The sequence below is a fragment of the Syngnathoides biaculeatus genome, chromosome 16, assembly GCF_019802595.1.
Source record: "Syngnathoides biaculeatus isolate LvHL_M chromosome 16, ASM1980259v1, whole genome shotgun sequence".
NCBI classification, from domain to species: domain Eukaryota; kingdom Metazoa; phylum Chordata; class Actinopteri; order Syngnathiformes; family Syngnathidae; genus Syngnathoides; species Syngnathoides biaculeatus.
In genome coordinates this window covers 13,537,901-13,565,378 of record NC_084655.1, presented here as the reverse complement: position 1 = coordinate 13,565,378, position 27,478 = coordinate 13,537,901, and the positions used below count along the sequence as shown (strand labels likewise).

Genomic DNA, 27,478 nt, shown 5'->3' with positions numbered 1-27,478 from the left:
GGACAGGAAAGGGAGAGAATGATCATGTTTGCAGAACATGTTAAGCGCTTGTGACATTTTAGGGTTTATTCCTGAGGGACATTTTGCCTGTACAGAGGCTCATCGTGTGAACCGACTGTCCTATATTCAGAACAAAATGACTTGTTCTAGAAATTCTCATGGCCATTAGTGTGACACAAAGCTTTGAAGGTTTGACATTTTTTTAATCACACGACTGTATGACTTACGTTCTGATATCAGCTCCCAGAAAGCAGCGGTTTCGCAGAAGCCCCGCCCACAGCTGGACCCCAACGATCCCAAAGATGAAAAAGACAAAGAAGCAGAGGAGGAGGACATTTCCCAACATAGGAAGAGTGTCCAACAGAAGCGTCACCAGGATTCTCATACCTACATGATGGGAAACACAATGTCAATGATATGATCGAATAGGCACCATTAGCATTTAAACAGGAATAGACAAAAATGCTTCTGGTTTATGTGGACCAAATGGCTGCCTGATTTTAGCATGGAGTACACAATACTTGACTATAGTTATCGATTTTTTTGTCTTAATCCACAAAGTCATCTCTTCGGCCAAAATAATTATGAGAAATGACAAAAGTGAATGTGACAGTTTGACATAATTATGTCCTCGGGAATGACAACTCACATTTCCTGTGGCTGGTATTACCTAAGCTCATGTGTCAAGCATCCATCTCTGAAAGTCGCATGCGGTTAACATCTTTGAAGGCTAAGAAAATTGTACAGTGCAATGATCTGAAAATATAATCGCATACGTTTTACTCGGATACAATTCAAGAACAAATAAAACCTGAATGGCACTTTATCAAGGATAAATATGTACAGTATGTGGGAGGATGACAGGCAGAGGAAGAAGCTCATCACTGTTGCACAATTCCTTGCTCCCTGCACATTGATGCTCTGACTGCATCCAGTAAGTTGTCATTTTACTAAGTATCTCAACTCTTTAAAAATTGCACTGAGGGATTGAGTAGTCGCTTCCACAGAGGCACTATAACATTGATGTTTGCTTTGACAAAGTTTTTAGCGCCTCCACCGCATCGACAGTGAACCCTGCTCACGTAAACAGAATAGTGCGGTTTTGGGACTTGAGACTGTTGCGAAAAAAAGAAACACGAGATTTAGTCAGGCAATCAGCGAAAGCCTTGCAAAAATGACAAACACAGCGTGCACTGCTCACTGTAACCAAACTACAGAGGGAAAACTCATTAACATCTGTCTAACAATGGCAATTTCTCATCCCTTTAGGCAGAAAGGGAAAAAGAGACAGAGTGGAAGCAAAATGGTTAGTGGCAAACCGAGATGCTAAGTGTGTGTGAGGGCAGCGGTGGTGGCTAAGAGCTGGAAACACTTGATCTCTTGGTGACAACTGAAGGAGACAAAGAATGAAAAATCGGAAGAGAGGAAGTAGGCTGGTGGTGAACATGTGTAAGGTATCTCTGCTTCTGTGTGCCTTTGAGGAAACATGAATGTGTGTCCTCAGGGTGCAAGCGTGCCTGTCTCCATCTGCCCTGACCTTGACTATGCTGCAAGCAAAGCATCAGCTACCCTATATGTCACGCCCGTCAGCTCCTCCCCGCCCCAGAAACATCCCCCAGCCCCTCCAGGGAGCCAGTCATAGTAACCATGCTTTCATGATATAGCTTTTATTTCACCTTGTCCATAGTTGCTGTGAACACTGTCACTGAGGTAACTATTGGCTCCCTGATAAGGTTCCAGGTACAAGAGTCACAACTCATGAATGCAAAACAACCGTGTCCACGTGAATGAGACGATAGATGCGACTGATAGCAGCAAGGAAATAAGCAGCCTGCCATTCTTTGTAAGGGGGGCTTGATTTATCTGTCAGCCCTCACACATACTGTACTGCATAGAGAAAAAACGCGTTTAAATCCAGAAATCAGTAATCAGATTGGATTAACATTATCAAGCACACAATGTAAACCCAGATTTGTATTGATCTCAAAAGAGAAGTATATCTATTTTAAATTGATCGATTTTGGTGACATTATGTACAGTATATCTGATTAAACTGAACTTTTTTAATGTGATTTTTTTTATTGCAATTGTGTTTTTGTTATTTTTCTAATACTAATTGGAGCATTTATAATTATGTGTAATAGGTACATTTTCCTCTTCCCCACAAACACACAGGTCCGCCAAAAATCTAGTTTAAGGCAGTCAATTGATGAGATCTGATTTTGAACTTTGACACAAAGCACACTGTATGACCTTCCTCCAAATTCTAGTTATTTATGAATTATTTTAAATTGACTCTACAATACCATTTCCATTGCATCACAGGATTTCGTTTGACATCACACAGAAAGTTATTGTATTTTGTAGGCAGTAAAATTTTGAATCCTTGTGGCTCCCAGCCTGCATTGCACGATAAAATGTTGCCATGTTGCTGGAATAAAGATGTTAATCCTTAATGTTAATGAAGGAGAACGATCAACGCAACATTGATCATGCGGGTGTTACTCATAGTTTGTTAACTGTTGTAGTAATTCAAGTTTACAGTAACTTAATGGCAAAAATTAACCTTTGAAATGGCTACCAGTGTACTTATTTAGGGTTTTAGTGTACTTAAAAAGATGGGTTAAATTAGTAGCACAAAAAGCAAAGTCCGGTGAGCCAGTGTTTACAGTGTACCTAACAAACTCAGTTAAGTATAAAATAGAAAATGTAGACTGCTTATCTATGGTTTAGAGTACACCTAAACCTATAAGATAAGGTAAATGAGTAGTAGAATAGATGTGCTCAATTTATCAAGCTGTATAGTGAAATTAACAACGCAAGTTAAATCAATGGCTGGGCAATGATTGTGATTAAATGAATTAATTTTAAAAGGCAACATTACCAGAATAAGTAAACTCCACTTATTTGGGTTTACAGTGTAGTTTCTGTTGTTAAAAATAAAGGTTTTACAATATACTGAAATAAATGTCAGAGTTTATATATATATCACCTGCTGTAGAAAAGAAAACCATTAAAAGCTATATCATGTATTCTGTGACATGCTTGGACAAAAGTTCAAATGTGGACTTACTTGGTACTCTATTGATGGCTCGTAGAGGCCTCAGTACTCGTACAGTACGAATTGCTGAGAAACTGGCATTCTGTCCATCCAGAGAGTACTCCAACACCCTGAGTGTACAGATTCAGTGATGGGTTTTTTAAAATTGTATTTTATAGAATAATGTTAAAGATGCGTCCCCTGGTGTTCTTTTCAGTATCGGCAATAATGTTTTGAAGTTCCACGTGCGCTAAGCCTTTTTTATTTATTTATTTATTTTTTTTTTAAATGGACCAAAAACAACATTGCACTCTTGTCAAGGGAGAACCAGATTGACTGAGCATATTGCAAAAAGTATAAAGAAGAAAATGTGGATATTTAACTGGCTTTTGGCAATGATAGCCTCGTTCAAAGACTCTCCTCACTTTGCTTGATAGCTGGGTACAAATGAAATTACAAATATAATTTAATACTATTTTGAAACATTTAGACTAGACATACCAGTTAATCCGGTTAATGATCTTTATTTTTAGGAATTTATAGTTTCCTTCAACTAGCTGATGCTTTTTGGGTCAGGTACTTCCCCACAAGGTGGGCATCCATCTTCTTCTTTTTCTTTCGGCTTGTCCTGTAAGGGGTCGCCACAGCGTTTCATATTTTTCCATCTAAGCCCATCTCGTCCATCTTCCTCTTTAACACCCACAGTCTTCATGTCCTCCCTCACAACATACATCAACCTTTTCTTTGGTCTTCTCACTCTTTTGCCTGGCAGCTCCATCCTCAGCACCCTTCTACCAATATACTCACTCTCTCAAAGTCTGCTCTCTCTAACCTTGTCTCCAAAACATCCAACTTTGGCTGTCCCTCTAATGAGCTCATTTCTAATCTTATCCAACCTGTTCACACCAAGAGAGAACCTCAGCATCTTCATTTCTGCTACCTCAAGTTCTGCTTCCTGTTGTTTCTTCAGTGCATCATGGCCGGCCTCACCACTGTTTATAAACTTTGCCCTTCATCCTAGCGGAGACTCTTCTTTCACATAGAACACCAGACACCTTCCGCCAACTGTTCCACGCCGCTTGGACCCGTTTCTTCACTTCCTTACCAAACTTACCTTTGCTCTGTACTGTTGACCTCAAGTATTTGAAGTCGTCCACCCTCGCTATCTCTTCTCCCTGGAGTTTCACTTTTCCTCCTCTGCCCCTCTCTTTCACGCACATATATTCCGTTTTACTTCGGTTAATCTTCCTCTCCTTTCCAGTGCGTACCTCCATCTTTATCACACTCTCTTTATATACCCCTACATCATTAATTTTTTTTAATTGTAAATGTACTTGGCAAGACAATCTAATTCTAGGTGTTGAAATACAACCTCACTTTTGTTACTGTCTTGGAGGCTTAAATTGTGCGAGCTCTTAGGGGGTGTTGGAGTAGTTAAAAACAAAAGTCCAATAGCATTTACTTTCTTTCAGTGTTGTTCGGATTATGTTAAAGCTATGTATTGCATTACAGAGTACCTCAGAGACGTTGTTGTTTTTGTACAAACCTTGGGGGGGATATATCTGAGGGCTCAAACACTGCGCGTAAACACGTGATGTTTGTTTGTATAATTTCCTCTTTCTTGTGGGAAAGAAATTAGCACAATATGGGACGTCACAGTGCTATAGTCATATGTGGTTTCAGTTGAAAATGTGCGGGCAGAAGAGAGAAGCATTTGTGGGACACAAACCCCGCCATCACGATGACAAAGTCCAGCTGGTTCCACTTGTCGCCAAGGTAACAGTTGCTGCCAAAAATCCCCAGGGCCACCATCTTGATGATCATTTCCACCGCAAAGAAAGCAAATATACAGTCATCCAAAACCTGATGGGAAAATAGAGAGAGCAGAAGTCATTTTTAACATTGTAAACTAACTTGCACATTTATAAAGGCTATTGCAAAGTATCTATTAGTTTGTTTGAAGGACCAGGGAATAATTGCATCTTTGTGCAGTTGTATTAATGTTTTGATTAATTGAAAATGTACTGCATGAATAAAGTAGGGATTGGACATCCTCATCTCAAAGTGCAGAGTATATTAAAATGTACAATATGGCACACATGAGGTGCAAAGGGAAGAGTGGAGTTATTATTGCCTTTTGGACAGATATTTAACATATTACTAATACTTCTCTTTATATGGCAAAATATGAAAGCAATGACTGCCCAGAATGGTACATTATTTATTTACAATTCTTCATCGTGGAGCCTCGGTGCTCAGTTTTTCAATATACTAATCTGCTCAGAAATAGTTTAAATGATATTGTGGGGGTATTTTGATTTGTCTTAACCAAATTTAGGGGTTAGACTTGACTGAATCCTAATTCTTCGTCATTTTAGGCCATTCTTTCTTTGTTTTGTGGAAAGAGTTTGAGGATAGCGCCTTGTTTATTCCCAATTTTTTATGATTATCATTTTTATTCCAGGAAACAGGAACATGGTGTCGAGGTGCTCTTAACTGTAGGACTGAGGATGTTCAACTCACCTGGAGTATGCGACACCACTCTGACAAGCAGGTGACATCTTCGCAGGGCTGGAACATCCCCAAGGTGACGCAGTTGAGGAGGATCACCAACATGGACACGTGCTCGAACCACGTACAGGAGGGAGTTAAGGTGCACACTTTACAAGTGAGTGAAATTTTAAAATCATCAGAATGGGAGACAGTTTGTAATAAAAGTCAAATGTAGAATTGTTTCAAGCTCACAAAGAAAAAAATTAAGTTAAGAAGGATGCACATGTGGAAAAGCATTGATCCATCTGGTATAAGACGCAGCTGACAAAAGACCTATGGGCAATTAAAAGTTTTCGATTAATCTAAGAAACATGTTTTCAGTGTTGGAGGAAGCTGGAATATTTGGAGAAAACCCACACGAGCTAGAGGTAGAACATGCAAACACTTAACACAAGGCGCCACTATCCCTAAAAACATACATGGTAAATGTAAAAATGATGGGAAAAAAGTGGAATCATCCAGAACACAATTAATTTATTAATTTCTTTTTTTCTGAGCTGTCTGCTTTTCTAAAATTATACTAATACTGTAAACAGTTCATTGGGCATACAGATTATCTGAGATTTTCTTTTCTATACAACCACCTTGTAAATTTTTGTCATGAGCAAGGTTTGGCCACTGCCAAGAGGGGCGTGGCTAGACCATTGGTCTGGGCGGTGTCACCGCTCACAGCTGTTTTACATTGGGACTGTAATTAGACAGGCATTTAAGTTGGAATTTTTGTTACTGGTATTTGCCTGTTCGTTGCCTTCCGTTAGTGAGTATGCTTCACCGCATTCCGGATTACTCCGCTACTTAGCTTCATAATCATCGGACCCTGTTTCTCGTTTTTGGATCCTGCTTTCTTGGACTGTGTATTTGTGCATCTTTTCAGTTGAGAATAAAACCCACTGAACATTATAGCTTTGCCTGGGAGTCCTGCATTTGGGTCTGCCTCTGCACTGCCGGGATGTGATGAGTTTTATTTGGAAGATGATATTTTTATTTTCATTGAGATTTGTTTAAAACCTAAAACCAACAATACTTGTTTGCCATTATTATTTATCAATATTTGTTGACGCTCAGTTGGTTTATGAATACTTATGATTTTAAAGGTTTTCACTAACCAAAAGCAATAAAAAAAAAACCATCCAGCGTAATCACAATTTAATAATAAACAAAGAAACAAAACATATGGAAAAGATCATCCTGAATTTTAAACTAGCTTAGTGCTTATGGGTCTGGCGGTGGTCTAATGAAAATCAAAAACCAAAATATACAGAGCATTTTTAAGTATTATTTATCCTTATGCATATTTAATATTTATATGGATATGTATTCTAATATTCAAATCATATTCACATATTTCTGTATACAGTATTTAGCATCTTAAGTATTTCCTATAGCTCATCTTTACTGTGTTGAAGGTTAAATTTGTTTTTGTTTTCAGGTCTATAAATGTTGCAACTGTTTTGTTGTCCAATGGTAAAATGATTCTCACTTTTTTTTTTTCTTGTGTGTTATTCCGTCTGACCATGGCAAAGACAGACACACTATTCTCCTTATCACAACCCACTCTATTATTACTCTATTATCTAAAATTATTTGGAGTTGTTATTTTAAGATGTTGCTCAGAAGAATGTGAAGAATGTAAAAAGCTTTGGGAGGGTGGTAGCTACACTTGTTATAGTTTAATATTGTATAAATAACTTCTGACCTGGCGTACTTGTTGCACTCTTAAATTGTACACACTGGATCAACAAAGGACTTTAAGTTTGGAGATTGAGCCACTATATCAAGATGAGATACGTCATAATACCTGTCACGTATTAATACAAACAATGTCTTTATAGTATTGTTTTACTAACAAATTGTTGCTGAAGGGAACAGGCAAATACTAAAAGATGGCGAGAAAATATAATTAAAAAAGAATACACACAGGCAGCACGGTGGTCAGCTGGTAAAGGGTAGGCCTCACAGTTCTGAGGTCCCAGGTTCAATCCCGGACCCGACTGTTTGGAGTTTGCATGTTTTCCCCGTGCCTGCGTGGATTTCCTCCGGGCAATTCCGTTTCCTCCCACATTCAAAAAACATGCAACATTGATTGGACACTCTAAATTGTCCCTAGGTGTGATTGTGAGTGCAACTGTTTGTCTCAATGTGCCCTGCAATTGGCTGGCGAGCAGTTCAGGGTGTACCCCTCCTCCTGCCCTTTGACAGCTTGGATAGGCTCCAGCACTCCCTGCGACCCTCGTGAGGATAAGCGGTGAAGAAAATGGATGTATGGAAGAATACACACACACAAAGCTCAGTAATGTAAGGTCAACGTTTCCTTCGCAAATCAAGAACTTAGCTAATAAAACACTGGGATTTGAATATTTAGAGAATATGTTCAGTCATTTGTCTTCAGAAGCAGGAACAAATACATCAAAGTAAAGAGTGGAAACCATGACGTCCAATCTTGCTGACTTTCAATTTATTAATTTTTCAAAACTAAAATTATACATGGAATTTGCCCACTTGCAATTTCATGTATAGCTTATTTTTAAGCTTGATTTTAAATGCAACACTAGAGCCAGTCAATCATTAACCTCATTGCATTTTAGCAATGGAACGTCAGTCAATGCCAAACATTGGACGGTGGGAGCAATGAGGGATTTTGGAAAATTTGGGCTCGGGATTGGGAACGAAAAGGATCAGTCTCTGGAGAGAGGGAGCGGAAGTCAAAATCCAGTCCTGTGTCAGCCTCTAGTTCGGACAATCGGTAGTCAGCTAGTGGCTGAATAATGTGTGACGCGGTATTTCATAAACGGTTAAACGACAACACAGAGCGAGGGATCGGTTGATGGTAAACTGCATAATAGCATAATATAGTGGGAGAATGGGCCTGGCAATTATTACAAAGTACAGTTACTCAGAAACTCAATACTTAGACAGTAGGGGAGGACTGACACACGCCAAAAAGTATACATCCCAGCCTTTATACACCTTTGAGCTCATTTTTACACTGGCCCAAAACTAGACAACTGAAAAGGTGAAAAAGAGTTTCAACCTATCCTCAATCCTAAATTGTTTTCAGTCTTTAAAAGATGAAAATGACTTTACAGGATCTTGAACAATACAATCATCATGTTAAATTGTGTGACTATTCCAACTGCGACATAATAGTCTTCCACTTTCACCAACTGTGATCACACTTACTATTAGCTGAGTATAAAAATGTGCAAGCACACGTGCTTATGCTGAGTGACCTCCAATTGACAATATATCCACGCACTCATTAGAAATACAAGCGACAGAATTATCACATAAAAATATAGACAGTGTCTTACATTTTGACTCATTTCTGAACATCAGCAGAATCAATCAGCCTTGGTATGTTTCACATTACTGTGCAAGTGCACCAAATCTTTGTTCTGGTCTGGAATGTGTAGCCACATTATCAGTTTATATCAACCCAAATGGCTGTATTCCATCTACATTCCTCGAAAATGTGTGATAAAGTATGTTTGGGTATCTGCTTTATATTTACAGGTTAACCCCTTTTTGCTACATGTACACAGAACAAATCAAGTTGTATGTTATGGGGGACATGGAAGGACAGCAGCAGCCAAAATGTCCACATGAATAAAAATATGGCTGCTGATACGAGACAGGAGCAACGATTCCTTTGCACGCTGTCTTAAACGTAGACGGGCGCACTAAAACATGAAAGCACACTGGATATGTCTTATAGAGTGCACGGACGTTGAAATGTGTACATATGCCACACACACAAATGTGAAGCCTGCTCTGGCTAAGCTGTCAGGTCAGTGCTGGCGTACAGAGAGGAGAGCAGAATTTGCAGTCTGCAAGGAAGGACCATTGAGATCTTCAACAAAAACAAAGAACCACACTCTTGTTTCTTGGTGATAATAGTAAAAAAATACCCACCTTTGTGAGAGCTACAATGTTATATTTCATGACACCACAGCAGAAGTACAAACAGAACAAAGTGCTCATTTAGAGCTGACACAGTCCACTGTTAAAGTTTATAAAGCTGCTTGTCTCAAGCTTGGGTGGTTTTGGCCGGTAAAAATCGGTCGGTAGGCTATGTGACACAGTCAATATACTTCTCAGTCACTGTGCTCCAGAAAGCAAGAACAGTGTACACAATTGTACATGGTGTTCTAGGCCATGTGTCAGACTTGTAAAGCATAAATTCAAATTCTGCTGCAGTTTTGCTCAACAGATTAAACCTTAAACAAAACTATAGCCTAACCTTAAAGGCCTTCACAGTTACATATTTAATAGAAAATGCCTCTAAGGATAAACTACACTCAAGAGTTCAAATACCTGTAACACATGGAATTGAGGATGTCAAGAATTAAAACATTAACTCTACAAAGGGTATTAGCAGAAGAAGTATTATAAGAAAAGAATATGCACAAGATTAGGTGAACCAACGTCCTCTGAGCATTCATTATTGAAATTAAGGCAATTATTGTTCGTATTGTTAGTGTTTTACTGTTAATAAATTTCATTTTCCCCCCAAATATTCGACTCCATCGAAATCACTTGTGGAATATAAGGTTATTACGTTTGTGACATCAAATATTATACTGTGGACTAAAATCATAGATAACATCAGGGATAGAAAAGTCATCATTCGGCATACACGCCAAGAAACATCCAACCCGTTTGCTCTAATACCGACTGTGTACTGCTCACAGCCCATTTGGAGTCATTTGCCACGATAGTGGATATGCTTTTCCATGCTGTGACATTTTTGCACACAGGAGCTTCTGTCAGTATTTACAGATGATTTCTGAGGACATTTTAATTTGTAGCCATACATTCTAATTCTAAACACGAGAGGTGCTCCCCCTTCTGTTTTAATTTCTAAACAGGAGTGGAATATAAATCGCATTCTGATGCTAAAAACAAGGTTAACTTGACACTGTAATCATCTCACCTTTGCTTGACATTCACCTTAAGCCCTTCCTGTCTCACTCTCCACTGTCACATTCATGTTCCTCCCCCATCTACTTCTGATCCCAATCTTTTACGCCCTCTCTATTTTTTTGCTACTCAAACCTCGACTGCAATCCATTTATCAGCACCCCCACCAGGTCTCTTGCGTTTTTTATGCTCCAGTCCATCCTCCTTTCATTAGAGGAGAGCAAACTCAATTGCATCAGATGTAATAACCTTGTCAAACTCTTTACTCAGGTAAATCTGCAGGGTGGTGAGTGTGTGTGCACATGGTGTACACAATACTACACTGCATCGAATTGACAAGTTTGATTACCCTAAACAGCTACGCACACGAGCAGGGTACAGTTGTAGAATCCCCTCTTAGTATACCGCACAACCAAAAAAAAAAAAAACAAGAATAGACATACTGTTCAATAGATAGAATAAGTGTTATTTTGGTAATATTTCCTCTATCCAAAAATGATCGCAAAATGTCACAATACTGTATATGATGACATTTTTTAATGACAGCTAAAACAAAAAAGCTCATTCTAGTACAATATAAAATTGATAAGACACAAGTGAATTTTCTACACCATTAGAATGGGCATATTCTCAATCCATTAAATCCTGTTATTCTCAAACAACAACATTAGAACTTTTACAATTGTGCATGAACTGCCAATTTCCCAAAAAAAAAAAAAAAAAACCATTAAGGGAGGTGATAGGCAGAAGAACACTTACAGTATGTGGTTAGGGTTAGTATGCAGTAACTAACACTCAGCTGTTCCTCATTTAATAGCGTAAGAACTCATATGACTTGGAGTAGTACTGACAATCCGCTAATACGAGACTGCTTTGAGCTGTTAGCGCTCCTTTTAAATTGAGACCAATTGTGCAATGTTTTTCGCTAAAGTCAGTTAAACAGCGCACTTGAACAGCCCGTCACTAATTTGCTGATGAGCTCAATCCCCGAGGAATACATTCGTGATTCATCCAACAAGCAGCAGCTGGCATCGGACCCATGTGAGGCTGCGAGTCCTCCTTCTACCGCTAATGAGCTGCGTTCCTACTTTGCTGTCCTTACTTCCCTTCTATGTGCTCCCCCTCTCTCTTAGGAATTATCTCCATCCCCCTCCATTGTTTCCCATCCCTTCTTTACTATCCAACATCAACAACAAGGTCCTCTTCTCTCCTTCTTTGCTTCTGCTGGTGATGTTTCACTCTGTCCACGAATAACTGGAATGTTTCCAGTCCAGACTCTGAGCTGTGTGTGTGTGTCTGCGTGTGCGTGTGTGTGTATGAGTGATCAGATCATTGTTCATTTACATCAACCATCTGCCATAGAGAAGGCTTCACACAAAACCAGACAGACTCTTGCTGCTGTGATCCCTACTTGAAGGATTTTGCCAATGGTATTGCCAGGATGCAGCGCTACATGAGGCTTGTGTGTTGTGTGCATGTCTGCGTGTATGTGTGTGTTTGTGTGTGCAGGAATGCGTGAGCTCCATATCGACTCATCTCAGAGCACAAGTCCCCAAAGATGGCAAGAAACAGAGCCTCATAAATCAGCCTGTCCCTGAACTGGCTCCTCTCTCCCTCATCACCTCCCTCGCTCTTTTCATCTCTATCCCCACATCTCCCCACCTCGGAGAGGAGGAGGCGAGGCAGGCGTGACGCACTTGCACCAGGATTCCCTTTCTGTCTCTTTTCTCACTCCGCTGCAAGCTTGTTCATCTCACTCTTTCTTTCAATTTTATAAACTAAATGACACATCCAAATTGTGTCTTATGATCAAGTCAGTTCACGTGCATATAGAGTACCGTAGGCTATGTGGATGTTTAGTGCGCTTGTGTGTCACGTGTGTCAACGAGGATAAAAGGGAGGACAGAACGAGGAAGGGGGATACAGGAAGCTCGAAATAGAGCACTTGCATCTGCTGGGGCTTGGCCTTGTACTGTGGCGCACACACAGAACATACCGGGAACAGGCATTCAGCAAGACCTTGAGGTGTTGGTTCGACAACATGTGGTGCCACAAGTTAGAGTCGCATGATGATGTGAGCGCAGTCTTTATAATGGAGGAGTAAAATTAAAGATTGTCTGACCAGTGGAGGTCAAGGAAAATTTTTCGGAAAGAACACACCGGTGAAGCAATAAGTGATGAAATGGGACTTGAGATCATCTCAAGGTTTAACATCAAACACTTATTTTTGGTTTGGCTTTTTGTGAGGGCACCAAAGAAACTATGGTTGTGTTTGCATTCATATGCATAGGTGGGGTGGGTTTTTTGATGGATGTATTGATTGACCTGGCTGTGGTTTCTTTCGGCTTATCCTGTAAGGGGTTGCCACAGCGTGCCATCCCAGATGAACGCTCATTATTTTTAGGCAAACTGCTCAGAAAATATGGGAAAGTTAACAATAATAACATGACAAGAACCAAATACACCCTCCAAAATCACTTTTGAAGGTCTCTCTGCATGTTCGGCATCTCGCACACCGTGTGAAGCAACTATGCTGCTGAGGAACCATGTTGAAGTGAGAGGAGGAACTTCATTTAGTTAGGTGATAGCAGTGTCTAGTGGAAGAAAGTGCTCTCGTGGCATCTTGTAGCATCCATAGGGAACTAAAATGTGTGTGCGACAAATACTGACAGATTTTCGCTTTTCATGCCAACACTCACTCGCTATTCCTCTCCTATATTCTATTTAAACTTTAAAATATCTTAGCAACATATTTAAGTTGAAGATTCATACAAGTTGCCAGATGTAGCTAACTAATTTTGCATGCTGTGTTCTTTCGTTATTTTGGGGAATGTACAAAAAATGCCTATGACGTGATTTAAAACATACCGCAGATGATCAAGTTCAATAATTTACAAGGGCATGTGCACCGATTGCGTGGGTTTGTGTGCAAGTGACGTGGTGTATTGTCATGATGACAACCTGACGACCAAAGGACTGTCAGACATAAACACAGTGACTGATTATAGCGATTAGGAGGGCCACTTTGATTGTGTTATGTTCTCTCTGCGTCTGACACAGTTTCGATAGGATTCCGGTTGCTAAGTAACCAGCCGCAGTCCAAACTGTCCACACTCAAGAGAGAGAGCACGAGGAAGAGTTAAGGACAGCGGCACAGGGATTCTTTTTTTATTTGCTTTTATTTTTTTTTCTTTGTTGAAGGGTTTCATGGCTTTCTTTCTGCATAACAGGAGTTGTATATTATGTTATATAGTCTTTTCCTTTTATGTACTTATTTGACTATCCTTCCCCTCCTTATCCAGCTCTCTTCTTTAAACCAGTTCCTCACTGACTATTGTCAAGCGAGAGGGTTAAAAAAGGATCCCATTTCTCCCATCGGGTGATCTATTAGTCTCCTGTCCATCCCTTAACATGCCCTCTGTATATAAGCTTCATTACTACCATGCATGTTGCGGAGGGAAACATTACATTTTCGTTCTATTCTCCTCCTGGCATTCACGCGCATACAAGGATGTTTTTCATATTTCTATTAGCGCTGTTAATTGTAATATTCCATATGACTCGTTGCCATGGGACGCTTGAGTCTAATTGTGAAAATGCAATCCTGCTGTTTTAGTATAGTGCTGCAGTGAATTTTCATCATTGTTCAGGAGCCACATTTCTCTCCAGGGGACTGTACATCATAGTGCTGACCACCAAGTATTGTTTTTACCAGTTAAATATGTTTTGTATCCGTTTAACACTGCTGGCTGTCTTACTGCTGGCTAAGTTACACTCGCAATTATGTTGAGTGGCTGGTTGAAGACATAAGAAAAAATAAAGGAAATATTGAGAGCACTCTATTGTACCAGAGGATTACAATAGAGAAAAGCTATGCATCAATTATCAAAACGCGGATGCTATTCAGCGTCATGGGTTGCTAAAGCATATCCCAATTGACTTGAGGAAAGACACACTTCACCCTGGCTTGGTCGCCAGGAAATTCAAGGCCACATTTAGAGACTTAGAAACTCTCACAATGACATGTCAATGTCAAAAGGGAGCAGAACCAAAGTCAGATGAGTGAAAACCTACACTGTGGGTGAAATGATTTATTATTACATAACATCAATTTTGTGACTGTACATTGACAAAGTAAATGGGTTGAAGAGTTAATCACTGAAACATATTCAAACTTGACTGTTCATACAGTATTGTATATTCCAGGAAACATGAGCATCATGATGCTGGTACACTTACAGTACAAAAAAACAGAGAAAGAAAAAGTCCAGCTGAAAACAGACACACAGTATTAAAGCTTTATGCTCTGCCCTGATGTCAAACCATTTTTCGTTAGAGGTTCCATTCAGGGCAGATTATTTTCAAAGCAATAATTCATAATGTAGCACACAAAACTGTCTCCATGTGAACCTTGAATGTGTTTTGTATACAAACAGTATATACTGTAAGCATAGTGTTGCTCTTTGTATAACAGAATTCTGTGACAACCGACTGAATAATGGCTTGTATAAAATGAAAATATGGATCAACTATAAATCACACACGCTCATCTCAAAAAGTGAGGTAAATCCATATGTATATAGACAGCAAACAGAAAAGAGTGATGAGGTTGGATGGGAAGGAAAGGAAACAGAAAATGATTGAATAAATGTGCATAAAATATGCATTACAAATTGTGCCATTTGTTATGACGGACGTTTCTTTCTGTTTTTTAAAGACCCTAAAAAGTAAACCAAATACTCAACATTTACAGTCCCTCATATAGAAGCACGATGAAAAATGTATTGTGGATGAAGCAACCACTAATCAATGAAATTGATTCAAAGTTTATCCATATCAGACAGCAGAAGGCGTTTTAGCTTTGTGGAATTTCCTATTCCGCGAGCCAAAAAAAAAAAAAGACATGTCATGATCTGACATTTTCTAGCTTTGATCATATTTTACGTCTAGACATTGCTAAATTATATATAATTTAATGGCACGTCTCCGATCAGATGACAGTCCTAATACAAAAGCTTTTAACCACTTCTCCCGCCCCATTAGAATGCAAACCTTTGCTGGAAAATGCAAATCTATTTTTAAAAAATACAAATATTTGATTACACTCTCAGACCAACAGATTTAAGATGTGCAAAAGAACAAACTCAAAGGCTGACTTCAATCACATCTTAAAAGCATGCAAGCCAAGAGCCACCTGCTCCATTACGGGAACCACATCAGACGGTCAAAGTCTATCAGTTTTATTTCTATCCTGCTACCATATGCTCAAATTGCATTCCCTGCCCTCTCTGGCTTGATATGGACATTTGGATGTCGACTCAGCTAGATTAAAGAAAACAACACTTACACCTTTACACTTCACTGGGAAGCGTGAAAATGTCTTTGTATCCAAGTACGACTTTGCATCTGTCTGAAAGGTTCTGTTTGATGTTGTCCATTCATGTGAGGTCTCCATGCAACCTGAAATGTGCCCTTTACAGTAAGTGGCTTTCAAGCAGTTACTGGTTGAAAAGTAAACATATAAACCTATTTAGATACAAATTGATACAATTAACTGTCATAGAGATAAATAAATCATAGAGCAAAAATAATAATGCGTGCCGCTAATACTACCTCCACCACCACCAAAGCTCAGCTAAAGGCCTGAAAGCCTGGCTTGCGGCCCGCCACCGGAGCTCGCTCACCAGGCTCCCCTCATTCCCGTCCGAAGAATCGTCCGCGGCTGCCGGCCCAGATCTCCTGGGGGCCTTTGTTTACACACTTATGTCACGCGTAGGCCTCCGAGTAGTCAGACACCGCGTCATTCCGCCCATAGAGCCATCTGAATATTCAACATTAATTACAGCCACAGGTTCAAATGTGTATGGAAGTATTCCTCCGTTTTCCCGATCAACCGATACTGCTATTTCTTCATCAGATAAGGATAAATCTGAGAAATCAGCACTGGGCATAATGGTGTCCCATGTAATCCAGCGTTTGGAACGGCACAGTACACATCACATATGCCAACGTAGATCATGTGACTCGCGAAAATGGCAGCGCCCCTGAAAATTTGTAATTGTCGATGAAAATCTTCTCAAAACACTATTAAATGAGAGAGGATTTAACATCACATTGTCAAAATAGGGTACATATTACATGACCTATTGGATACACTGTTCATGGAAGCACTGGATTTCCCCTTTAAAGGCTAAACTATATTGATGATTTTATGACCTTTGCAGGATGCGGGTATTTTCATGATGCAAGACATGAAATTAGAGTCTAAATTTAAATCACAAATAAATTATTGAAACAAGCCTCTGCTCCCTCAATGTATCTTGAAATATTTTATTTCATTTCAAATAAGTGGCTGTAAAAAGTGCATTACTGACACTGCTGTATGGACTTCTAAGGCACTGAGTACAACAGTTACAACTCACTTGTTAGCTCCATGTTTTTTTCAGTGCGTCACCATTAAAGGTAATACAACACTTCGTGCAACACATGTGTGTGTGCGTGTGTGTGTGTGTGTGTGAGACTATACCATAAAACAATATGCAAACACGGATCCCATTAGAGTATGCAGAATGGGAGTGTAGCTGGACATCGTTTTCAGTATGAGCAACTTGATCCTCAAGTTTAATGAACTGATGGAGGGAAAGCAAATAAAAAAAGGTCCTCAAACAAAAAAAAGGTGCAGAGAAAAATGATTGCAAAAGGAAATTGTAAAAATGAAAATGCGAGTTGTATTAACTGTGAATGATGCTTGCAGGCTATTGCGTTGCTACACCACACAATCACAAACACCATTTTTCTCCCAAAATTTCAGCTCATTTCCTCCAAGCTACGAAACACCTCCTCTTCATCGCATCAATTCTCTGCACAGACAGCCATGCACGAACATACACGCAGACAGCAAAAATCTGACATCTGACAAATTAGTGAAAAGTTAGTCCCAACACTCGCTTTCATTGAAAGCTTGACTGTGTACTACTAAGACCCAACTTCCGGTTCCAAATCATCTACAACTGAGCTCCACGAGGAAAACGAGAGGAAAAGCAGCAGACTGCCACAAAAGGAACCTTTTCGAACCTGGGACAGTGAATGGCAAATACTGTATCCACAAAAGCGGGTAACTGAATTTGTACATATTTGCAAGTTGCGTTTCCATAGAAACCACACAATTGCAGAGTATTACTCTGCAAACTAAACTTTTTTTTTCTTCTTCTTGCAGAGCCTTTGGTTTCTTCCTCAAACCAGCAGGTGTTGATTACAATCTGTATCCCAAGAGGACATTACAACATTTCAACTGGGGATATAATTGCTATTAATTACCGTACATGGAATTATCTCAATTAACGAAACTATTCCAGTGCCAACTTGGTCTCTGTCAGTTAAATTCACACATATACAATAATGGGAGGATCAAAGTGTACAGATATAAAGAGCTGTACCAGTGTTTACATTTAATTAGATATTAAACTTCAACCTTAATCATTCTGGTTTCGTGTTTTTGTAGTAATTACATATAATCATTTTAGCATTGCTGGAAGTTGAAATGTAATGATGATAAATACTTTTTCACCCTAATGTGTCTCATTTATGCTGGGATGTTTAAATCAAAGGGATCAGATACAAAGTTTCCCCTCTGTATTCAAAAATGGCATTGGATTCTTTCTAATATCCTTTATTTAATAATTGTTATTGTAAATTCTAATGAATTTTAGCTGATGGCCATTTGAATCATTATACGCCCAATCCATTTCATGTATGAGATGTAAGATGCTGATTTATTACATCACACTCTGAAGCACAGCATCACATACACATGAAAAATGCTAAAAAGCTGCTCCAATGGAGAGTTATTACAAAAAGTGAGGCATGAACAATGTTTGTCAATACAATTGTAGAAATGCACAATAAGATAGAGAGAAGCATTTCAAATTTTTGCTCCGCCAATGCGGTAAAATATGAACTCAAACAATCACAGTTGGACAAACATATATGTTTTACATTCATGTCGTTTATCTACTTGTCCAATGAAAGCCTAAGAGTCAAATGATTTTACATACAAGTGTGTCTCCAGTCAGGTTTCCATAGAAACAGATACACTAGTCATTCTGTTGCTGTTAGTACCAGAAAGCCTCAGATCCAGATCTACATGTTGCAAGCTGACGCACCAGGCTGGCAGTCAGATTGTCATCTGTAGTGACACCGAGTCATGACAGAAGCCGGAGATATCAAGAATCGTGTTCACAGTAGCTTTGAGATTTATGTGCAAATCCTCACTTTAACAAGATCAGAAAAGGAATATTATCAAATACAAATTAGATAGACTATAATGTTCTTAAATATCACACACTGATATCACTTAGTCCCAGCAAAAAATGCAAGAACAAACTTGCCAGAACCGTCAAATAAGCAGTACAAATCAGAGGCAGCTTTTGGACTCCCAGCTCTCTCTGATCTGCGTACCCTCTTCATTACTCCTTTGAGTTATATTCTTCAGGCAGACATGACCAAAAAGAAAACTTACTAGAACTATTTCACTCTTCCAGCAGTGTGTCTTTTAAATTATAATAGCATGAAGCAAACAGAACTTACTTTACCTTTTAAGGCTCATGTGTTTTTATGTATTTGTATGATGAACATATTTTTCCTTGAGCCAAAGACCAAAGACAAGTTTCTGAATTGAACAGTCTTGGTGAGAAACAACACAAAATAATAAATTCAAGATTGTTCATTTATCATGAAAAGACTGTTACAACATTTAACTACTGGCACAGGGTTACCTTATTGTACACAAGTTCAAATGTAGTTTAAATGTCTGAACAGTTCATAAAGGTTTTATGGGTAATGAAATTTTGACCCTAAAATTGTGCTCCATCTGTTTGAGGTTCCTGTTTGTGCCATGACAAAAAGTTCAGAATGTATCTTTTCTCTGTCAAATAGCAATAATGTCACACAAACACACAAAAACAAACACTTTTATAGACATGTTTAAAACCTAATAATATACCAATATATAAAAGCAACGTGATTCTAATATGCAGTGGATGACAAATCACTATATAACCTCATCTTATTTGCTGCCTTGGTCTGAAGCTGTGACATATATACAACATTATTCAAGACTAAATTGCTGTGACTGAATCAAAGTCTCAAAATAATTTGAAAAAAAAATGAAACTGCAGAAATATACCTGTGGGAATCTATTTGCCTAATAAACAATCTCAATAACTTTCCCTGTATGTTACTTTGTCAAATATAAAATGTGATATGAATGAGACATGCCATGTAAATTGCTCCCTCGTGTCTTGTATGCAGCCAGGGGTGTGTAAAGTTCCTCCTTGTAGCTCATCTCACTTACGCAATTAATCCACGTTTAGGCCCTTAAGAAGGGAACAGCAATGACTGTTGTTGGACTCGATATGAAAGAATTCCACTAAAGTTTTGTTTCCAAGTCAAAAGAGATTATGTTCCTGAACTGCCGCCTTCTCAATACGTGGATTTCGCTTGTCTCCTGAGTCTTTTCAACTATTTTTCCAGGCTCTCGTCAATTTCATTTTCCACTTTGGCAACCTCAACACATAACCACCAACACCCCCCGCCCCCCGCACTTGTCTCCATCCCTATCGCCATGCTCTTGGCATGCATTTCGCCTCTTCATCCTTATCTCCCTCCTCGTGTCTAGGGGCTGTCACATGCTTGAGGAAACCCAACAGAAGACAACAACCCAACTTGACAGCCTCCTGCTGCATGTGGACTTATGTCCCAAAGTGTAACAAAACACAGATAATTGTGTTTTGTATCGTACATCCTGATACAAATCTTACATGTGGAAGGAGGAATTAGCGCCCGTAGACATAAAATGGATTGTAAGCGACTGTGTGTGCAGGTCTGTGTGATACTGGTTGGTCCGCATCATACTCATCATATCCAAAGTCTAAATCCACAATTTTATGCCACTGAATGAGTTACCTAGAAATGCACACGCGTGAGTGTGAATGGTTGTCTGCGACTGACAGCGACCAGTTCAGGGTGTAGTATTATTATTGCATATTGCTCGAACTCAGCTGAACCAGGCTTCAGTGCTCCATGACCCCAAACATTATGAGCAGTACTGCATCGAGAATGGATGGATGGAAAATAGCTTCCCTATACGGCATTCAAAATTTGAGGGCATATTAAAAGTTTAATAATGTATTAAGACTTTATATTAGCGATTCAAAGAGAGACAGAAACAGGCTTTTGCTATATACAGCTGTTCACTCCCTGATTTTGCATCTCGTAAACATGAAATATGCTAATTCAGCGATTCTGACTATGCAATGCAATCGTGCATTCAAAAAGTAAACCAATTTAAAGCTAAAATTCAACTTGCGTTTTTTTTTGTTTTGTTTTGTTTTTTTACACTGTGTAATACAGGTGAGGCCCGACACTGAATATTTATTTATGTTTAGCTCGTTTACAGTGTGTGGTGGATGGTTGTGTAGTTCTTTGAACATTTTTTTTTCCACCCAGTTCATGCATTAAGTGACACTAATATCGCCGTAGTGCGTTACATTTTAAAAATTACACAAGATCCAATGGAATTTTAAGTCTTACAAACCACAAGCTTGTAGGGCAAAATATGGCAATACGTACAGAAAAGTATATTACAACTCTTTTCTAATGTTCCTATATTCTGGTCCTGAACCTATTTCATGGCGATAAAATATTCTCAAATTTAATATCATTACATTTTGCATGCACCTGTACATATAGAGGAGAAATGGCCGTGATTAAAAGAATCAAATTAAGGCGACCCAGCAGTCATTTACAAAGGCACTTTGCCAATTAACAGCCCTCATTTTGAGTACTGCTTATTTTTTTTGTCACGTTTCCAGCAGCACTGTGGCAACCAAGCAGCTGTTGCATAATGTACACCTTTAAATGCACCTACAATGTCAAGTTACATTTCTTGTTCCCTTTCAGACACATTTTCACAGCTATGTTTTCACATAGTTCCACTTAAAAATGTACTGCACACAATCTATTCTTCTACATTTACGCGACTGATACTTTGCACTTGGGAGTTTTTACAACAGAAATAATTACATTATATTCTTTCCACAAATCTGATCCCCAACCTCGACTGTTTTTTTTTTTTTTTTTTCTCCCTGCAGCCAGCCCTGCGGTGAAATTAAAGGTCAAATTCTTCTTGACCTGGGAGATAAATCAGCTAGCAGCAGATCACTGAGTGTACATCTTGATGCAACCCCCCCAGTAGACACTGCTCGGTAACACCCTTTGTGGCTCCCCAATAATCAGTTAATCTCTCATAAAATCTTAGGAAAGTCAACAAAAATGAGCAAGGCTTGCATAAGACAGTCCATTCTCTTTTGGTATTTTAATTGTAGAATCTACAAAAAGTAAATCGCTGAAATTAGTGGACTACTATATACATTGCTTGACATATTTATAAGATCATCTGGCATAAAAAGAAGAGACCAATGAAATATCATGACATCCTTTGACTCATCCACCCCCCTATTTCTATTTCAGTTAGCGCATGACATTTTTCATTTCTGAACAAGAATGAGGAATTTCAAACTGAATCTACCATCGCGAAGAAGTCAGAAACAAATCAACCAAAATATTTAACTATTGAACGATCTTCTGTTCAGGAATTTAATCAACTAAATATTTAAAATCTGTATGTTAAAAAAACATGTGTTTGACTCGTTTGATGACAAAACAGTCACTATGGAGACAAAATATGTTTTCAACTATGGTAAATAATGGTCTCATTCGTGTGTCAGTAAACTGCTTTGAGCACTTTGGCTGAGTGTCTTTGTACATGTATAACCTCGATTTAATTTAAAAAGGATAATGCACAGATTTGATAGTGATGGTCAGTCAATGTTGAAGAGGCTTCTCGTTGCTCTCTGCACTCTCCGTCTTACCCGTCAATCCTAACGTAATTCAATAATTCACTAACGTAATGACGTACTAATCATTTTTGTGTTTTCGTGCTAAATGTTCTGAATGTCGTTTGAATACCATGTAAAAGTTGTGAAAAGCACACATTAATCACCTATCCAATTTCATTGAACAATTTCTATAAACCAAACTGTGTGCATAAAATTTTGCATCTCCGAGTGTTTTTTTTTTTTTTATTCCACAGAACCACATGAATTAGCCTACCATGTTTAGCCCTTTCAATCTCAAAATTGAAATTCAAATTGTTTCTAAACACAAATTCATCACTTGAGTGCTGTGCGCATCTTGGTTGCTCATCGTTGACCAATGCAAACTTGGAAAACACGTCTCAATGCGTTAAATGAACATTTTCAATGTATCAATGTATTTTAGGAAAATATTGGGCACAGCTTTCATTTTTGCAAATATTTTTCAAAGTGTTATTGAATGTCAAACTCAATGTCATCAACAAAACAAGTTTTCAGAGTGTGCGCACACGAACTGGAGGTTATATTTTTTTGTTCTCCACAAGCACACAATCATTACACACGCGAGATCAGCCCTGACTGAATCGGGCTTCGAAACTTGCTTTTCTCCCAAATTGAGCACTTCTTGGCTCTTCTGCTCTTTATTGTCCTGAATTTTCTCTGCTACAAAATAGGAAGACTTAATCCAACCTAACATAATTTATAATGCCCAAGCATGCACGCACAAACACACAAAACTTCTGTTCACCTGATATAAATCATGCAGAAAAATGCAAGATGCTATAAAACAAACGGCCCACATTTTTCTTCACACGAGCGGAGACGCATGCACACACGAACACGCATCCACATGCACACACACACTGCATGGCTCACCATGTCAGTTACCAAATTAGGAAATAATGTGCAAGGTCTCCCAAACATCAAGATGTTCTCAGGAAAACCTCAAACACACTTTAACACAAATACAAGAGGTTAGAGCCTCCAGGACAGTAGAGAAGGCTGTGTGATGCATTACTGCATTTGGGCTGTGGGGGTGGGGGGGATGTCTCTGTGGTGCACAGGAAAGTGAGTAAGAACACAAATATTATACATCCGGTCTGCTGCTCTGCTCAAACCAGAATCCATCTAGTGACGGGCCAGGCAGCTCAGGGCCCATCACATTTCAATTGTGTTTCAGACACTCCATTTCAGTGACTCAAAGAAACTGGCAATGCATTGACAACAAGTTAGATTCAGGGCTGCAGCAGAGGGGGGAAGGAAAGGAATTGATATCTCAGTGAGATTTCTCTCAGCATTTAATTGGTAATGGTAAACTATCAGACTGACATGCTTAACACTCACCCACCATGCACCCAAAATATCCATCCATCCATTTTCTTCACCGATTATCCTCACGAGGGCCGCGGGGAGTGCTGGAGCCTATCCCAGCTGTCAACTAGCAGGAGGCAGGTTACACCCTGAACTGGTTGGCAGACAATCGCAGGGCACATTGAGACAAACAGCCGCAATCACAATCACACCGAGGGGCAATTTAGAGTGTCCAATTAATGTATATTTTTGGAATGTGGGAGGAAACCGGAGTGCCCGGAGGAAACTCACGCAGGCACGGGGAGAACATGCAAACTCCACACAGGCGGGTTTGGGATTGAACCCCGGACCTCAGAACTGTGAGGCCAACGCTTTACCAGTTGATCCACCGTGCCTCCCGTACCCAAAATATAGATTTTTTTAATTTAACACATGTAATTAAAGTTGTCTTAAGCAATTTCCTTCATGTATGTGAGCGCTGTATGCAAGATTTCTATTGACATTTTGGGGATTCTGCCCAGCAACAAATGAGCATGTAAATGGGATACTGTAGGAAGTAGTAGAACAGTTAGTTGATCCAGGATAGGTATCCTGCAAAACTGCATCTGCTTTATAGAATTGATCACATTTATATCTCTGCATTTACGATTCAATATATTGTAATGTGGTAAACGACAAATGGGAAGAAGCAGCTGAAGGTTTCATGGTATATGGCCACAGAAGTTATTGGTTCACCACCACTTTTCACAGTTAAAGCCCGTCCACCATCCTTGACATACTGTCTGGAAAATGTAGAGGTTTGCAAATGAGCTTGCAAGATCTGCCAACAGTTGAAGATGAGGAAACTTGTCCAAGTATCCCAATTTACCATGAAACTAGAGACCTGAATTGGCTCCTCCAGCTGCAGGCTGATGTGCTAAAGTGTGAGCACCTCCCTTTGAAATATCACTGTGAAAAATCTCATCTTTTGATAACTTTTACAAGGTTTCTTTGCATCACCTCTAAGGCTGGAGGCACAGATTTTTCCCTATTTGATTCTGAAACCTGAACCCAGTAGTGGGCGTCACCCAGTTTCTTCAGACAGGTACAGTACATGACAGGGAAGCTGAAAACTGCTCCGGCTAATCGATGGCTGGACCAACAGTAAGGTTCAGGTACAGGAGGATAAGATTCCTATGTGAGCTCACTGTTACTGTCCTGAGATTACATAACATGACACGGAAATATGAGCCTTTTGAGATTTTTTTTTTTTTTTTTTACCTCTTGAACATAACACCAATGTGTTCTCATCTTTTTCTAGACGAGCATCCATTTGACTGCACCTCTTCTAAAGCAGGACCTGTCTAGTTTCTGACTTGACAAAACTTTGAACCAGAGCAAAGCAGACCAGTTTAGGAGGTCTGTCACTCACAGTCATGTTCGGGCTCGGACACACATACACACACTGCAAGACACTCACATGTCAAAGTCAGGATGATAAAAATGTCCCCCAAAACGTTTTCCAATCCAGTCTTGAGTCACTGCACTGTTTGTATGCTCACCTCACAAAAACACAATGTTCAATTCTGCCACAAAACTCTGCACTGCGACCACTAAATATGGAACATTTGGTCATTATTTTAAAGTGGTTAGTAGTTCATTCTTCATTTTGATCAGTACCGATGCAATTAATTCCACTGCAACACTTCCATTCATGACATTGCTGTTGTACGCTCACTAAGACAGTGTGAACTTTGTAGTATTCACACCCACGCGTGCACTGCACACATACAAACTGTAACAGAATGACGCCCGGTGCCCACGTGCGTTTGCAGGAGCGAAACCTGCTGGGTAATCAAAGGTTAAACCGAATAAATATTGACATTTCAGCATTTAGCAGCCTGAGAATGGCTATATTTTGTTGCTGGAGTGGAGCCCTACATTCTGCATCCAGCTTACATATTTGTTAAGGAGTGTCTATATTTTTGATAGTTTGTATTCTAGTAGTTTTGGTAAATACCAGTTAGGCCAAGATTAATCGGTTAACTATAAATGAGGCATTTTGAAAACGTAATGCGTTTGCGATCAGGAAAAACATCACATTATTGTGTCTTGACAGTAGTTCATGATGGATCAGATCTGTGGGAAAAAAATAAAATAAAAATCTGCCTCCTCCAGCCCCATCGTGTACCTCTGATTTTGTATGCAAGAAATATCTGCACTTGAACTTAAACAACCAATCAGTCAGAAGGCATAATATACAAGGTGTCCATCATTGCAGGCACACTCATAGCGAGCACAGCCAGACAAAAATAAAATCTTCAAACCGATAACATTTAAGTGTTAGAGAAACACCCAGTTATAAATAAGGTGCTCTTTTTCTCTCTTTTTTCTTTTTTAAACGAGATAACAGGTCAGTGTGAGGCCGTGGGGGCACATAAAATTTTCAAACCATGATTTTTTGTGTGCGTGTGTTTTCGAATTACAAATTCCCCTTTAAATTATGTCAAGGCATTTTAACCTTTCCAAATGAACAAACAAGTTGGATGCCGCTTTGTTAAAATGATCATTGTGACAGCAGAAATTTGCTCAGAATTTCCAAGTGTGCCCAACATGCTGTTCTGCTGGTTTCTGACACCTTAATTTCCCGCAGGCTTCCAGTGTGCTTTATTGCTGATGATGTTGTTGTTGCATATTTTCATGCCACTATTGACCAGGCTCATTCATCACACAACAGTGGAAAAAAAAAGAAAAAAAAAAAGTGATTACACTGCTATTGGTGTAATGGCTCCACAACACTTCATAAACTCTCCAAATAGGCAATACATTCAAGTAGTGTGCTAGTAGTTTTAAGCGCTGACAAGACTTGAAAACATATTTAGCTCAGCTTGTGATTGTTATACTATAATAATAAGACAGATAATGATGGCAGTCACTGGAGCACAAAGTTCACCACAGCATCATGCTCCTCAATTGGATTAACTCCAAACACCTCCCACTACTGCATATTGGAATTCATCATATAGTGGCTCGGTTCTGAGTGAATCTATTCAACTGAAGAGGGAACCAATTATCTTTTAGAGGCCAGGTGTTTATTAATATATATATATATATATATATATATATATATATATATATATATATATATATATATATATATATATATATATAGCTAATTATGCTTAACTAAAATATATATTACAATTACAGTTAAGTGGTGTTTAATAGAAAAGGACTTTTAAAAGGAAAAAGGGTTACTTTACTAAGGTTACTCCACTTAGAGTGACTTTTTTTCTTCCCTTCAGGGAAGAAAATTGTCCAGTTGGCTAAAAATTCAGGAAAAGTCTCGACAAATTTATGTGAATTCACAAACCAATCAAATGTAATGAATACAGTACATAACAGAAAATTCTATAACCATAAGTAAAACACATGCCTTTTTCGTCATTTCCGGCAGTATATGTTGATGACAATGAACATAATAACATTGACTCATCACTTTTATAACACCGGTATAAAACAGAACATTGCATGATGCAACTTTCAGGATTGTTCTTATGCTGCTGGCTCTGTCTTTCTTGAAACGGTGTTTTCTTGTGCGACGACAACCCAAAACACAAACAAATTACAAAAGGCAATAAACAGCCACTTCAGCTACAGTCAGGATTGTTAAACACAACCTGCGCACGCCACACACTCTTGACGGGTCAGACACCTATCATGACACGCTTTAATCTCACGC

The 27,478-nt window shown here is 39.0% G+C and overlaps 1 protein-coding gene across 4 annotated transcripts in view; it reads right to left on the bottom strand.

Moving 5' to 3' along the window:
* Positions 1 to 27,478, bottom strand: part of cacna1ha (calcium channel, voltage-dependent, T type, alpha 1H subunit a) — a 124,831-nt gene that overhangs the window by 41,302 nt on the left and 56,051 nt on the right. For 3 of the 4 annotated variants that reach the window (XM_061845759.1, XM_061845763.1, XM_061845761.1), the window contains 4 exons: positions 5,564 to 5,700; positions 4,770 to 4,903; positions 3,074 to 3,171; positions 228 to 387 (listed from right to left, as the gene is read on the bottom strand). In XM_061845759.1, the coding sequence (XP_061701743.1) occupies positions 228 to 387; positions 3,074 to 3,171; positions 4,770 to 4,903; positions 5,564 to 5,656 (485 nt within the window). In that variant the 5' untranslated portion in view covers positions 5,657 to 5,700. Of the gene's footprint in view, positions 1 to 227; positions 388 to 3,073; positions 3,172 to 4,769; positions 4,904 to 5,563; positions 5,701 to 5,785; positions 5,867 to 27,478 lie in introns of all 4 variants that reach the window. The other variant, XM_061845760.1, reaches the window with a different exon arrangement.